At 43.5% G+C, this 16,273-nt stretch overlaps 1 protein-coding gene and 1 long non-coding RNA gene across 2 annotated transcripts; one reads left to right on the top strand and one right to left on the bottom strand.

The window, feature by feature from the left end:
* The first annotated feature begins 26 nt into the window (after nucleotides 1-26).
* Nucleotides 27-14,987, top strand: prdm15 (PR domain containing 15). Its single transcript, XM_056398431.1, has 24 exons — nucleotides 27-629; nucleotides 1,222-1,261; nucleotides 1,372-1,465; nucleotides 1,811-1,964; nucleotides 2,068-2,220; nucleotides 2,298-2,406; nucleotides 3,458-3,541; nucleotides 3,753-3,977; nucleotides 4,404-4,598; nucleotides 4,690-4,784; nucleotides 4,866-4,953; nucleotides 5,082-5,249; nucleotides 6,257-6,351; nucleotides 6,435-6,566; nucleotides 8,228-8,368; nucleotides 8,661-8,824; nucleotides 9,268-9,347; nucleotides 9,663-9,782; nucleotides 9,904-10,035; nucleotides 10,212-10,295; nucleotides 11,693-11,868; nucleotides 11,980-12,060; nucleotides 12,400-12,621; nucleotides 13,585-14,987. The coding sequence occupies exons 1-24, from the start codon at nucleotides 489-491 to the stop codon at nucleotides 14,119-14,121; spliced, it is 3,510 nt and encodes a 1,169-aa protein (XP_056254406.1). The 5' UTR covers nucleotides 27-488; the 3' UTR covers nucleotides 14,122-14,987.
* Nucleotides 9,253-11,700, bottom strand: LOC130183084 (uncharacterized). The gene is made up of 3 exons (XR_008829777.1): nucleotides 11,622-11,700; nucleotides 9,731-9,831; nucleotides 9,253-9,319 (listed from the first exon to the last, which is right to left on the bottom strand). It is a non-coding gene; the product is annotated as an uncharacterized LOC130183084 (long non-coding RNA).
* Nucleotides 14,988-16,273: the final 1,286 nt, after the last annotated feature.

Here is a 16,273-nt window from a genome sequence, read left to right on the forward strand (position 1 = left end):
ATATTCTTACTGCACTGCAAAATTAGAACTGTAAGTTACAGACAAAAAGCTTTTTAAGAATTAACAATTGTTTCTTACATATTAACATTGATTTGAGTTCTACGACACTACAAGGACGCTGCTGCTAATATTTTGAATGCAGGATATTTACTGTTTGTGGAGCATTTTCACACTGATATTAATTAATATTAAGAAATTAAAAACAAATTTTTATTAATTACCTCAATTTCAAAGGCTGTAGAGACTGCGTCCACACCTGCGTGCTATATGGTAAAATCAGCCAGTGTGAATGTAGATTAATGTCGTATATTTACCAAGCCTCCTCTCAGAGATGTGGCCTGTGAGCTAAAGTGTAAAAAAATAAATAACATCAGACTAAGGCTTTGTGGTAAATAATCATTTAGAATTCCAAAGAGTGAGAACTTTTCCATATCTTTTACAGTAATTATCTCATTAAATACAACCTCTAACTGCCTCATTAAAGCCTGATGGAGCTGTTTCATATCCTGACGGGCACTACAGCCCCCACAATGCACTCGGCGCGGCTCGTTTCCGGTCCTGCGCCGTTTCTGGAGCGGATTGGAACCCGGAGTCAGGATTCGATAAATGAAGGGTCTCCTGCAGAGAAGGTAACGTGTTTTCCTATAAATACAGATCGATTTTCTATCAAACGGCGCCGCAGCTCAGAAGTGAAGGTGCAGCTGGTTCGTCCCGCCCGCCCGGAGCCTCCCTGCGCCGCCTCCACCGCTCACTGCATGGCGTTGAAGAGCATCGACTCCGGTTTGAGGGTTTGCGTCTCCGGTCCATCCGCCATGCCGACTGTTCTTTGTTACAGTTTGCCGAAGAGGAGCCGCGCAGATCGGAGTTAAAACCCGGCTAGACTTTGGGAACGATTGAAATCCTGGATCCCATCTCCTGCCCGGACTGCATACGTTAACATGCATGCTCCAGCTGTACCGCTTAAAAAGGCTGTTAATGTTGTTGTGATACAGCATCGTTCATCCGGGAGGTCTGATGCATTCAAGTGTCCCAGATTAAATGTGAATGCAGGCTCGGAAGTTCAGTCATCTACATCCTAACACACTCTTAAAAAATAGTCCCTTTATGTAACGGCACATTTTCTAAGAAAACTGAGGGGCATGACTTTGATCACCCCCGTGACCTGATCCTTGTCTCCTGTCAGTGATGTTTATAATAAACCAGCGTTTCCTCTGTTTGTAGGTTGGCATAATGGCTGAGCAGACACCAGATGAGTTCATCTGTGAGTATGAGTCCAGCTGTCAGTGTGTGTGCGTGTGAGAAAGAGACAGAGCGAGAGAGAGAGAGGAGTGAGAGACCAGGTTGTGATGACAGGTGTGATGTGTGTCCCAGGGTGCGAGGACTGTGGCCAGTACCATGACTCTGAGTGTCCTGAGCTTGGACCGCTGGTGACCGTCCAGGACTCCTTCGTCCTCAGCCGAGCTCGGTGAGTGTTTCATGCACACAGAGTCTGTGAGATCCAGCTGATTGAAACCTCACTGGTCCTGACAGTCGTTCACCTGCTGAGCTGTCCTCGAGCAAGTAGATTTAAACTGACGCTGACCTCTGACCTCCTCATGGAGGCTGGATTTTGAAAATACAAAGCCTTTACAGGTGTGGTGTTACTAATATTATAGACCTTCCACAGAGATAGCTAAATCTGTATCTTCAGGCAAATCCACATTTTATCATTTAAACGGAGGCTGTGTAATCACATCAAGTGAAGTGCTTGGAAATGAGTTTTGTGTTATTGCCATTTCATAACATACATACTATCCTGTTCCTGGATCAGGTCCTCTCTACCAAACAGCCTGGAGATCAGAGAGGTGGCTGACGGGGAGGAGGGGGTGTTTGTCCTGCGACGGCTGGTGAAGAGGACCCGCTTTGGGCCCTATGAGGCTAAGAGGGTCGCTCACCTGGAGAGGGAAGGCACGTTTCCTCTGAAGGTGATGAATCCTGACCAGGTGTACTTGTAGAGAAGACGCATTCACTGCTCTGACGTGACTGCATGCGTTGTTGTATTAACTTCCTTCCTTATTAATCCTCCAGATCTTCCAGAGGGACGGTTTGGTGGTGTGTTTTGACTCCAGCAGTGAAGAAGACTGCAACTGGATGATGCTGGTACGACCTGCAACGGACCACATGCACCAGAACCTGACGGCTTACCAGCAGGACGATGACGTGTACTTCAACACCTCCCAGGTACCTGCATCCACCTTAAACCTGAGCCCAGGAGACTCGCGTGGTTTTCATGTTTGCCTCTGCTCCCTGTTTCCCAGGACGTGCTCCCAGGCACAGAGCTGAGGGTCTGGTACGGAGCTTTCTACGCCAAGAAGATGGAGAAGCCCATGCTGAAGCCTCCACTTCAACCACCACCACCTCCATCAGGTACATGACCTTACTTGCCCCAAGGCTTTTGTAGATCACCATGGCAACAATGTGAATTATACCTTAGGGCTACCGCTAACGACTATATTTCTATCAATTTAATTCTAAACGATTCATTTTCCTCCAGAAAATCTAAATGACACCCTGGCACGGTCAGTAAGTCCAGGTTCTCGCCCAAACATTCTCCATATACTTATTCAGTGTAAGTTCTCGGCAGCAGCAGACGACTTCATGACTCTATTAGAGGATTTATCAGCTACGAGGACAAACGATATTAAAAAGCTCCATCTACTAATGATCAGACAAAACTTACATGACGTAATCCTCCACGTGTTTGTGACTGATCTCGCTGTGCACCATAAAAATAATAATCGCAACATAACACAGGTTAAACAAGACTTATAGTGAAGGGATTTGAACTGTGATGTGCTCATCCTCCCACAGTCAGACATTAACCAGCTGATTTTATCTGCATCTTATCCATACACTTATTGATCCAGCTCACACTATTACTGGTTCTTTTTTTAAAAAAGAATAAATTCAGAACAGGATTTGATTGATTTGTTCTCTAGTTGCTCAGGTTACAACAATCTGTCACGTTCTAAGGTTCATGGTGAACTAAGATAATCAGTTAGACTTACATACATACAGCTTTTCTTTTAGCTTTCCATAACAATTACCTATTAGCTTAACCAGCGCGATGTTGATGTTGGAGTCGGCAGAGGAAACTGTCTCTTTTCTGTTTGTTGCTTGTTGAACAGTCGGTTGGATAAAGTTGTTATTGGCCTTTTACTTTTTATCGCACTTACAGTAAAGTTCAGTAAAAGTTGGTCAACAGCCCAGAGAGCAGAGGACTGAGTGCAACCATAAATGATAAATAGAAAATAAATATATGTTGGTTAATGGTGACTGGCCGCCACAGATAAATCAATGTATGGGAAAAGATTCATTGACTTAAAATATTCAACACATTTTCAAAGTCGAGGTTGTCATGTATGGCGACTAATCCCAGCAGCTGTTGTATCTCATAGTTTTTCTCTCTTCTTCTCAGATGTGACATCTTCATCTGATAAAACAGACACCTCAGAGCAAACCGGAGCCCACATGCCCTCAGTGGCTGAAGAAAACAACGCAGGTGAGATAAACATCACCGCTCCAGTCACTGCATCTCAGACATGTTTACTTTCAGCTAAATTCAGGCTCATTTTCTTCAAGCTTTAAATTGCATCAGATTTAGGTTTTCAGCCGTTCCTCCGCAGCGAGTTCAACAGGAGTCGCTTCTCTAAATTGAGGAAATGCTGTGTCATGGTCGCTCACTCTGAATCCCCTACTTATGTTGATCTCAGGCAACATGCTGAGTCAACTCGATGAGGTGAAGACAGTCAGCGTGCTTCCAGCCGACCCGCTCCTGCCCCACGAAGAGAGCCTGGTCGGCCCTGAGGAAGAGGAGGAGGAGGAGGAGGAGGGGGGCCCCCCTGCAGCTCAGCCGGGCCCCAAGAGAGGGCCAGGCCGAGGGAGGAGATCCAAGGGACGCAGGCCTGGAGCCACAGCTACTACAAGCAAAAGCAAAGGTGAGAATAAACAGTTCAAAAAGTCTTTGTTTTGATATGTTCTGGAGCAGTTGATTGGTTGTTGTTGGAAAATGTGGCTATCATGTTGAGAGGTGTCTGAACAGTTGTAAAGGAGCCAATGTATCAACATGTGTTGTTGCATGTTTCACACTATTTTGAGCTGAACAAGTTGCAACAGGTTCAGGCACATTCTGCAGAGACAGACGGAGCAGGTGTATGACCAAATACCTGCAACACTAATGACATTCCCATCAGCCTCAGCTGGTCTTTGTGTTTAGTGCTAAGTAGAAAATGTTAGCATGCTAACACGCTAAACTAATGCGAACGTGATAAACATCATACCTGGGCTCAATTTGACCCTTATTACCATCTGATGCCACATCTACTGTAGATCTCTCTTTGACATTGGATTCCTGATGTGTGCAGATGTGAAGCCCCCGGTGGAGTCGTCAGAGCCGGTGGCCTCAGAGGCCACAGCAGAAGAAGAAGAGAGTGCTCCAGAGAGCGGGCCCGTCCTGAAGAGACACAAATCCAGAGAGCACAAGAGGGTGTACCGCTGCTCTCTCTGCAACAAGGTCTTCCAGAACAGCAGCAATCTCAACAGACACATCCGATCTCATGGTACGTGAAGTCGAAGTCATCATCTCTTAGTGCAAAATCACACAATTCAAATAAACGGATATTAAAGTTTCCTTCATGTACGTCCTCTCAGGTGACAAGCTGTTCAAATGTGACGAATGCGACAAGTTGTTCAGTCGCAAGGAGAGTCTGAAGCAGCACATCTCTTACAAGCACAGCAAGAACATGGTGGGTAACGCTCCAGCCTGTCACCTCAGGGGTTTGTGCTGACTCTGCTGGTTAATCTGATCTTTTCATGTGCACCGACAGCCTGACCAGGAGTACAAATACAAATGCAACACGTGTGAGAAATCCTTCCGCCTGGAAAATGCCTTAAAGTTCCACAACTGCCGCACAGGTAGCACAAAGCACCTAGTTTTTTGTTTTTTTTCAACTTTTTATTTTGTTTGATATGAAATTATTCCTGATCACATTCCTACCAGGTCTTATCCTGTTTTGATCGATTTCATCTTCCTCTCCCGCCAGACGACAAGACGTTCCAGTGTGACATCTGCTCGCGCTTCTTCTCCACCAACAGTAACCTCTCCAAGCACAAGAAGAAGCACGGCGAGAAGCTCTACTCCTGCGAAATCTGCAACAAGATGTTCTATCGCAAAGACGTGATGCAGGAGCACCACAGGAGGCACGGTGTGGGTGAGTCAGACCAGAGCACAGAGCCATTGTTCTGTCATGACTTGTTTATACACTGTTCTGTTAACAGTAAGGGAAATGTAGAAGGAAATGTCGTACCTCGTGTTTTAGATGACATAGGACGTTGTTTTGATCATGGAGATGGAGAGCTGTAGGCTTGATCAAAACCAGCATCATAAATAGGCTGAGCTCTAAAGGACCAGTCTGAAGTGTGTAGAGGTGTGTGTGTGTGTGTGTGTGTGTGTATGTGTGCGTGTGTGTGTGCATGTAGTTATTTTGTAGCAGCCCTGTGTCATTTGCACGTGATTTAACGACAGCAAAGACAGCGAACTGACGCTGCCTTCAGAGGCTGCGCGGATTTAATGAACTGAAGAGATGATTTTCATATCATAAAAAATACATTAATCATGTTCATTTATAAATCAATGCAGACTGATTTCCTGCCTAAATCACATTAAACATTAGTATTACTTATTAACATTAAATGCATCTACTGGTGTGAGGGGTGTGTCATTCAAATAGTTTCTTTATATTTTAAGAATTCTTTCATTATTGCTGCACATCTGCTGCAACTATTTAGATTTCTTGTTGGTAAAATCACCAGATTTCCAGTGGAGTGGCATTGCGTCAGAAACAGAAACATCTGCTCTCAGAGTCTAAGAAGTCCACACAGTCAGGGAAATAACAAGCTGTTGATTCTCTGGAATTTGCGCCGCCACAAAAAACATCTTTTAGAAAAACATGGTACTGGATATAAAAAGTAGAAAGAACTTTGCTCAAGTTAATTTAGTTCTGTTTATCACAGACAGATGATTGGACAAAAATGGATGTTTCTGTGCAGGAAGTTGAGTGTATATGACAGAAGTCTAATTCATGTAAAAAAAAAACAGTATCTACGACACGCTTATAAAAACTAAAACAAAACTATGGAGAGCTCCAGCTCAAATACACCTTTAGTTGCATGTCACTGTATGTCTTCTATGATTTAAACCCATAATGCATCTGTACAGGACCAAAGCACATGAAGCGAGAGGAGCTGGAGGCCAATGGAGAAGAAGGGACCAAGTACAGGAAGGAGCCGTCACCCTGTCCCATCTGTGGCAAGGTGAGCAATCTGCACAGCAGGTCAAATACCTGCACACATGTCCAGGTGACGCGATCAGTGACGTGCGTGCTTTGTGTGCACAGGTGTTCTCCTGCAGGAGTAACATGAACAAGCACCTGTTGACTCACGGTGATAAGAAGTACACCTGTGAGATCTGCGGCCGCAAGTTCTTCCGCGTGGACGTCCTTCGGGATCACATCCACGTTCACTTCAAGGTGAGTCGGTGGGGACTTTTCCACTCTGATACTGAATCTGCAACAAGCTCAGCAGCTGACTCAGTCAAAACTGCATGAAAACCTTTTAACTGCACATACTGTATTTGCTTCGTACTGTTATATTCAGCATGTTGTTATCGATGCATCCTGTTTTAAAACATGTGCGATGCCCGTCCTGTCTCGTCAGCACCTTTCAGTGCTTTAGCTGCATGAACCCACGAGCTGGCAGCTTTCTGTTCTGTCGCCAAACCATGACTCAGAACTAGTTGCAACAAAATCAAGGATTTACAGGAGGAAAACTTACAGCCCAGTGTGCAGAAATCAGAATCAGAAATACTTTATTAATCCCCTGCGGGAAATTGTTGTGTTGCAATGGGGGGGGGGGGATTTCACAACTAGACGCTTGGTCCCAATTTTCTCAGGGATATTGTTGTTTCAGGACGATTTAAAGTGAAGAAATACGCTATTTCTTCTGCACTGTAACTTTGCTCTGGCCAGTTATATTTGCTCTACAACAGCTCCACTCCCTGTTAAACTGTAGGACAGTCACATCACAACACGAAGGTAGAAAGGCCTTGCTAGGACTTTCACAAAATAAAGATCAAACAAATTCGACATGAATTGGTCATTTCGAATTCGTTTTCCCTGTGCACTCGCGCCCCCTCCCCTAAAACACCACATCGCGTCGTTTTCGTTATGCCTGTCACTTTGACCTTGCTCTATATAAAAGTCTCAAAGTGCTTCAGCAACATTGAACACTCAATATGATGGAAAATAATAAAACGTGTCACATCACTTACAACAGGAAGGAGCTCCAGAAGCTTTGGACCTAAAAGGTAGCAAGGTAAAACATGGAACCGAGCCAGTAGAACGGTCCGGCTTACTACCTCATATTATTTGCCAGAAACACAAGTCTATCAACATGATCGGGATCAATAGCTGCTCTTATAGAGACTGCAACCTACATTTCCAACAGGTCATTACAGCTCGAACATGAACTTTTCACCCCACGTTCAAGCAACTGTTCGAATTTCAAATAAAAAGTGACAGCCCTATGCCTTACACATGTTTAACCATCAAGTTTACTAGCTCACAGAAAGGACTGCAGCACCAGCTTCCCGCTCTAATGACACATTAGATTTAAATTAATAAAAAGAATTCAAAACTTTAAAGAAATAAATTTTTTTACTCCGTCCATGTAACTTGAAGTGTATTTTATTGCCTCAAAATGTGGTAGCACTTCCTGATACAGTAAAGTTGATCGTAGATTGTAATTAACAACAGCAAAAAAATATCAATACATTCATTATCCAAATCATCAGAACTTAATCATGTGCTCAGTACATCCCAAACATGTTTTTTCCATTGAAATATACATTTAAAAAAAGTAAAGACCATGTTTGTGTCTGTTCTTCGAGGACATGATATCACTGTTTGGGTGAAGTGTTCCTAATAAGGAATTAACTGTCACACAGACGGGGGTAAATTCAGGTGCCGGCAGTTTGTTTTCATGCTGTTGCACTCATTTCAAGACACCATGGAAAAGACTAAAATGCCCATAATACACCATGTTAGAGGAGTAGCACCTTGGACCATACATGTTTGATTAAATTAGCCCTGTGGATCGTAGCTGTCATTGACTTTCATTGGCATTTCATCAGGACATAGCCTTAATGGATGAGCAGGAGAGAGAAGGCTTCATCAAGAAAATCGGCATCTCGGCAGGAAACAGCGACGAAACAGACGACGATGAAGAGGAAGATGATCCTGAGCACCACAAGTACAACTGCAAGAAATGTCAAGTAAGCTTTGTCCCGACAGACTTCAACACACGCTTTAAAGTCCTTATCTGAACGCACTCATCAACTTGTAATAAAATTCCGAGGGTCGGGTTGAAAAATCTTTTACAGTATAAAATATTTTGTCTTTCCTCAGTTGTCTCGAGCCGAGTGTTGCAGGTCACGTTCACAAACACGTTCAAGGCAAACTATGGCAACAGATGTATAAGACCCATAGAGCTGAGAGCAGATATAACCTGCATCAATATCTTAGTTTGTAGCTAACAACACGAGCCTCCTTCTCCTGTGCCTCCAGCTGTCATTTGCGAAGGGGAAAGAATACCTGAAGCACATCATGGAGCAGCACAAGGAGAGAGGCTACGGCTGCGCCATCTGCAACCGACGCTTCGCACTGAAGGCCACCTACAACGCTCACCTGGTTATCCACAGAGAGCAGCTGCCCGACCCTGCAGTGCAGAAGTAAGAGTGCAGGGGGCAGCACAGAGGCATGATCCAGCTCACAGTGTCGGGTTGTTTGTGTTTGTTTAGACCTGTCCTGTCATGGCTGAGATAATAGAGAAGGATGGAGACAGGAATGTCAGCAGAGCTCTGTTCTGTACTGATATATTTATTATTTTGTACAGTATCTTTTTTGTGCTGAAGAGGAAACTCCATGTTTTTTACTCTGTTAAACACACAGATCACAGAAGAGGAGATTTAAGTGAAGAATTAATTTTAACGCAACATTACGTCCAATTGTTATTGAGATGGTCCTGATCAGGATCTATTAGAGCTCTACCTGAGAGTGGATGGTCTAGTCTGAATCTTTAAAGATTTAGACTAAGTGAAACTGAAATATGAAGTCAGCTTGCTGCAGTAAAAGTTTACTGTAAACATTTCAAATCTGCTCATCTGTCCTAAAGGTACATCCATCCGTGTGAAATCTGTGGCCGAATCTTCAACAGTATCGGGAACCTGGAAAGACACAAGATCATCCACACTGGTGAGCAACAGTCTGAGCCTCTGTGTAAATGTTGGTCTGATCCTGAACCGTTTTATTTTGAAGTTTCCTGGGGTAGATATTTAAACAGAGACACCCAATTGGTCACATGTTGCTTCTATCACCATATGAAAGTGTTCTAAAAAGCTTTTTCATTCATTTTGCATGATCATTGAACGTGTGTGTGTGTGTGTGTGTGTGTGTGTGTGTGTGTGTGTGTGTGTGTGTGTGTGTGTGTGTGTGTGTGTTCATTCAGGTGTGTGTGTGTGTGTGTGTGTGTGTGTGTGTGTGTGTGTGTGTGTGTGTGTGATCATTCAGGGGTGAAGAGCCACAGCTGTGACAAGTGTGGCAAATCATTTGCGAGGAAAGACATGCTGAAGGAGCACCTCAGGGTTCACGACGACATCCGAGACTTCCTGTGCGCAGAGTGCGGGAAAGGTGCGAGTCTCACTGCTGCATCACACTCCTCATGACTGTTGTTTTGTCACTGTGTAAGAATCAACGCGGAGAAGTTAATGTCCGGGTCATTGTCATGCTGAGGAAATGTTTTCCTGTGCAGGCATGAAGACCAAACACGCTCTGAGGCACCACATGAAGCTTCACAAGGGCATCAAGGAGTACGAGTGTAAGGCATGCAACCGCAAGTTTGCCCAAAAGGTCAACATGCTGAAACACTACAAGAGACACACAGGTGAGTCAAAGTGTGTGTGTTACAGACACAGGAGCGCTGAGTGGAAATAAAAACAATTATGTTTAATATTGGTTCGTTTACTACATGTGCATTTTCACTGTAACTGACACCGACATTGTAAACTTCACATAAATGACTTTGTGTAAGTGTCAGTGTGTTTATTCTCATGCCTGCAGGTGTAAAGGACTTCATGTGTGAGCTGTGTGGAAAGACGTTCAGTGAGAGGACGACTCTAGAGACGCACAAGCTCATCCACACAGGCAAGTTTCTCCTGTCAGTTAAAAGCAGGCTGGTTCAGGCAGTTCTGACTGTTATGAGCCAGTTACAAGATGAACATGGGAGCCTGTCATCTGGTCTTTTTTACCCCAGTACGTTCAGAGCCAGAAAAGCGTAGAATGAATCTGCAGCTTGATTTATGCAGCCTGCCGCATACAAAAACACCAAACCACCACTGAGAAAATTAAAGCTGTAAAACTAAAAGTTGAAGTTCTGTTCTCAGGGAACAGAGAAGGAACAATTCATCAACACACAAAGCAAATGCTGCACGGTGGTGCAGTGGTTAGCGCTGTCGCCTCACAGCAAGAAGGTTCCGGGTTCGAGTCCCGGCTCGGCCGTGGGATCTTTCTGTGTGGAGTTTGCATGTTCTCCCCGTGCAAGTGTGGGTTCTCTCCGGGTACTGCGGCTTCCTCCCACAGTCCAAAGACATGCAAAAATGGGGACTAGGCTAATTGGATACTCTAAATTGACCATAGGTGTGGCTGTGAGTGTGAATGGTTGTCTGTCTCTATGTGTTTGCTCTGCGATGGACTGGCGACCTGTCCAGGGTGTACCCCGCCTCTCGCCCGAAAAGATGCTGGGATAGGCTCCAGCCCCCCTGCGACCCTACTAGAGGATAAGCAGTAGAAAATGAATGAATGAATGAACAAAGCAAATGCATTTAATAATTTCGGTCTGGCAATCTGGCAAGCTAAGGCTAACAGAGTTAGCTAGCTAACACTAATGAGTTGATTATCTCCATAACTTTGTCTTCCAACACCCTCTTGATTTAAGTGGATATGTTTATAATAACTGTCAGTCATACAAAAAGCAACACGCATCATAATTATTGATTGGTGCCCATGTTATAATGAATTATAAATGTTTCTTTAGTGCTTAGTGTTTAGATGTGTGTGATTTTACATCTCCTTTAAAGCACTTCTCTAACTAAGAACTTAAAAAATAAAACTAGCAAGTGGAAGATACATGAAGAATAAAATGTATTTTTATCAACTGCTTGGAGGGTAAAGGAAAAAAGATATTAACATTTGGGAAAAACACATGCTCACACTCATGTTGAGAGTCAGATGTTCAGATTGACACATCTGTTTTATCTTGTCTGTTTTAACTGGTATGAAAACCAAAGTGTAAAAACTTTTCGCTTTTACATTTAGGATAGGCTAACTGTTCCCCTGCTTCAGGCCGGATGCTAGGCTAGGCTAACCATGGCCTGTCACCACACGGACGTGAGAGGTGTCAATCTTTTGTCCGTCTTGAAGCTCCATAAAAAAGAGTTTGCAAAAGAGGGAAAGAAAGAAATTTGAACCCACCATTAATGTGCAGATTGTTGACGTCAGTGACGTCACAGCTGGACTGACCTCGTTTCCCTGTCTCACTGCAGTGGGTAAGACGTGGACATGTGTGACCTGTGATAAGAAGTACCTGACGGAGTACATGCTGCAGAAGCACGTCCACCTGACCCACGAGAAGGTGGAGGCCCAGTCGTGTCACCTCTGCGGGACCAAGGTGTCCACCCGCGCATCCATGAACCGACACCTGCGGCGCAAGCACCCTGAGGTGAGTCCTGTCGGGAAGGGATCCGCGTGTTTTACCACCCAGTTCAGTAGCTAATGTCCGATCCTGAAAGTGGACCAGTCCAACTGTGAGTGTTGTCCTTTACGCCTCCAGGTGGTGTCTGTGAGAATCGACGAGTTCGACGACCTTCAGGAAACTTCGACAATCAATGATTCGTCTATCAGCATAGTGCAGGTTCGATAAAAACTCTTTAATGAAGCAGCACACGGCAATGAAACACACTTCTCAGCTCAGTTTGAATAGCTAATCAATGAATTAGATGCTAGTATGATGTTGATGCCCGGTGATCCCGTGTGTCTTGTCACAATACTCTCAGCTCCCTTGTGGGTCACTTTAATATGTGAATATAAAACATGTTTAGATCATAACAAGATCTAAGAATACCGACTTCCTGTTTATTCACAGTAAGATCAATGAATCAGACACACTCCTACTGTCTATCACAGCTTTACTGTGACACCTTTTGTACCTGTGTTCATCCTGTTGTTTGACCCCCCACCCCCCACCCCACAGCCCACTCTGACCCTTGAAAAAGACGGCGTGTCTCAGGAGAGGCCGAGCCGACCGTTCCGACACCCCAAGAAGAAGCAGAGAGTCCCGGCCGAGCCGGAGCTCTCCGAGTCCGACGAGTACGTAGATTTCCCTGAGCCGAGGCACGAGCCCATGGCGGAGTTCAACGCCGTCATCGTCGGTGATGAGACAGAGACGAGCTCTGCTGTGCAGAGTATCCAACAGGTACATATGAGGATTTATACAAAGGTTACTGCTTTATTCTTAAAATAACATGTCCCATATCTTTTTTGAAAGACCAGAAGAAATGAAGACTTTATAAAAGGCAGGTGGCCTCGGTAAAAAAAATCTCTTGCTGAGGAGCAGACTACACGTTGCCGATGGAAAGCAGAATGAATAAAAATCTGCAGAAGCAACGATGAGATACATTTATAAAATAATGTTATCGCGTCTCTGGCTCTGTGTCGCTGAGATCTCATTTTTCTTTTTGTTGTTCAGCTGATCAGAACTGATCATTCACCAACTGATGGATATTGTTTCAGTTATCTGAGTATCATAAAATAAATTTAAGTAATGAAATACAAGCTGTGAATAAACTGACAGATAATGACATAAAACCACACTGGTACATTACACCGCAATTATGACTTCATTAGGGATGTTACATGTTGAAGTGAAAATTAAACAATAAATGATGATGATAATCTCTGCAGTACGAAGCGACATCAGAAAAGATAAATAAATCATAGTAAAATAATTAAAATGATCATAATTTATAGGTAATTTAATTTAAATTTTTCATCAGTCAGTTTTATGAAAGAATCAAATGTGTTACATCCTATGTTAAGTCATGATTCATAAAGTAATGTGATGTTATGACGGTTGCAATTTAAGACTTAACAGATCGTCACAGTATCCAACAGTTATTATAATGTCTGTACAACTGTAAACAGTTTACAAACAGTTCTCCTGCTTCAAAAAGAAAAACGAGATTAAAAAAAAAGAGATCAGAGATCATCTGAACTGGAAAAGCTCAGATGTGACTGACTTGATATAAAACATTAATATTTAATACTCATATAATTTAAGGACATATCAACGTAATAAAACGAAAAGATAAAAGGATCCATGTTTCCACCAGCAGATGAGTTTCTCTTCTCATTTCGTTTCCTGCTGCTGCTGTTTCAGGTGGTGGTCCTCACCGACCCCAGCGCTCCATCGGCCTCCTCCCCCAACAGCTCGGTGGGGCTGACCAACATCACCGTCACGCCCATCACCAGCCACGCCCCCGCCCAGTTCACCAGCCTGCAGCCTGTAGCTGTGGGTCACCTGACGGCCAGCGACCGGCCGCTCACGCTGGACAATTCCATCCTCACCGTCACTTTCGACACGGTCAGCGGCTCCGCCATGCTCCACAACCGTCCTGCTGAGCTCGTCCCAGAGACGGTGGGTCCCGGCGGAGGCGCCACCCCTCAGTCGGTCGCCCACTTCATCAACCTCACCACTCTGGTCAACCCCATGGGCCACCAGCTGGAGGCCCCAACTCTGGCCTGGAGGCCCGTATCGGCTGCTGAGGGAAGCCAGGTCACCCCCGTGGTGGAGGGTCCTCAGGGGGAGAGTCAGGAGGCCCAGAACCAGGGCCCGGATCCGGGCCGACCCGGCCAGAGCCAGCAGCCCGGCCCACAGCAGCAGAGCAGCTCCGCACAGCAGATGTTCAGCTACTGAGCAAGAGACTAGAGGTGCTGGTCACCTCACACTCACCGACATCGTCACATAGTAGAGTAGATTTTATGACTCAACTGTACGAGCTTGATCACTGTCACCCAGATGCCTCTCCAGCCCCATGGAAGTGAATGAAACTGAAATGATTTTTTCCTTTCTTTTACATACTGAGAAAACAAAGTGGCTGTTAATAATTAACATGATATTTTTAAAAAAAAAGAGAGAGAGAGAGAGAGAAATGGTACATTCAGCCAAAATCATTGACACTCTCCTGGAAGATTTACATTTCAAACCAAAGCAACATGTCGAATATTCAAATGCCTTACCAGCCTTTTAAAAACATGCATGTTTTCAAGATGAATCTGCTGCTCGAACAATGAAATATGGAAACGTACCAACCTGAAAACAAGACACACTGTGCAGTCGACAAGTTAAATGAAAACACTTCTACCAGGTTGTGTGATAAGTGGTGGTTGGCATATTCCTAAAAGTGGCTCTCTCATAAATGTTATTTTTGAATGCTGTAGACTGTCATTGTTGTTGAAGTGTCTGGAAAAAATACTGGAAGCCTTTTTGTACTGTTATTTTTAAACAAAAGACCTCTTTAAAAAATGGTTCTTGTTTTTATTTGTCTTCATATAAATTCAGGCGTCAACAACAGTGATAACTGCCCACAGGAGGGGGCATCTCCTGAGCAGTGAGGTCTGCAGTGAGACGCCATCTGAATCATGAGCCAACCTGCTTCTGTTTGTCTGTTTACAGCAAAATGACCATCTGCTTTTAAACTCCTCACAGATCTCAGGCCAGCAACATGTCGGTCCTCCAGTTAGTCAGGAGCTGAAACTGACAGCTTCTCTGCAGACGGCACAACATGAGGGGAACACATAGTCTGTGTGTGTGTGTGTGTGTGTGTGTGTGTGTGTGTGTGTGTGTGTGTGTGTTTGTGTGTGTGTGTGTGTGAGACAAATGCTTAACACTGTTTGTTAGTAAGATAAAAATAGAGCTTTTCTGTCACTTCCTCTTACTGTAGCAGTGGGATGTTACATTAAAGTGCAGTAATAGTTGTACAGATACACATAAAACATTAGAAAGTAAGTGATAGAAATGAAAAGATACAGACCCCTTCACTTTTTGTACTTTATTGTAAAAATGTATAAATAGATGAAATAGCCCCTAACCCAAAATGACAAAGTGAAAATATGTTTTTTGCAAATTTATTAAATATCATAAAATTACAAAAGAATTCAGACTATTATATAAATATCTATTTTTCTTTTATAAAGAAGCATTTTATGGAGCTAATTTATTCCCACGTTCTGGGAAAGATGTACTGGTGTGGGCGGAGTTGTGTTTGGTTTAGTTTTTTTTTTGCTGTGGCTCCTAATTGTGGTCACGTGTCTCCTCTTTAATTAAACTTGAGATGTGTCGTGACTGGAGTTCACCTGTGGAAAACTGAACTGATTGGAAGAAAGACACACACCAGTGTATATGAGGTCCTTCTACAGAATACTGAATTAAAGGTCTGAATAGTTTTGGAAAACATGTTTTCACTTTATGGGTTATTGATTGTAGATTGATGTGTGAAAATTTGCAATTTTATCCATTTACAATTAAATCTACAACGTTACAACGTGCATAAAGTGAAGGAGTCTGAATAGTTTCTGAAGCTACTGTATATCATTAATGTGGTCACTGACTTTTATATATCAATGACCAGCTGTTTAAATATTTTGGTATTTTTACTACAAGAACTTGCAGGAAAAAGCATCTGGAACCGAATATTTCACTTCATCATAAAGGTATGAACACGCCACAGCTCAGTCGTGTTCTCTGTCGTTCTCTCTCCAGGACTATTGTTTAAGGTTGGATGTAGTTCAAACACACACCAGTTAATGTTTGACAGCAGGGATATTCTAACCCAGCACTGACCTCTAGCAAAAAAACATACATACATATATATATATATATATATATATATATATATATACAGTATATATATTTTACTTTTACCAGCTACAGATTTTTAATTTCAAATCAGTTTTAGCGTCATGCATATATAAATATGTCTTTAATGCAGTTTGAACCCTGAAGTCTTCTCACTGAGCTGAATGCTTTAATAGGAAACGTCCAATAGATGGCAACAAAGTCCGCCATC

The sequence above is a fragment of the Seriola aureovittata genome, chromosome 15 (assembly GCF_021018895.1).
Source record: "Seriola aureovittata isolate HTS-2021-v1 ecotype China chromosome 15, ASM2101889v1, whole genome shotgun sequence".
Classification (NCBI taxonomy): Eukaryota; Metazoa; Chordata; class Actinopteri; order Carangiformes; family Carangidae; genus Seriola; species Seriola aureovittata.

What these genes read in the sequence shown, in the direction of transcription:
- prdm15 (XM_056398431.1), top strand. Translation starts at nt 489, where the DNA reads ATGGAGCTGTTTCATATCCTGACGGGCACTACAGCCCCCACAATGCAC. An exon ending in GGCTGAAGAAAACAACGCAG is followed by an intron (nt 3,542 to 3,752) that starts GTGAGATAAACA and finishes TGTTGATCTCAG; the next exon opens with GCAACATGCTGAGTCAACTC. An exon ending in CAGACACATCCGATCTCATG is followed by an intron (nt 4,599 to 4,689) that starts GTACGTGAAGTC and finishes ACGTCCTCTCAG; the next exon opens with GTGACAAGCTGTTCAAATGT.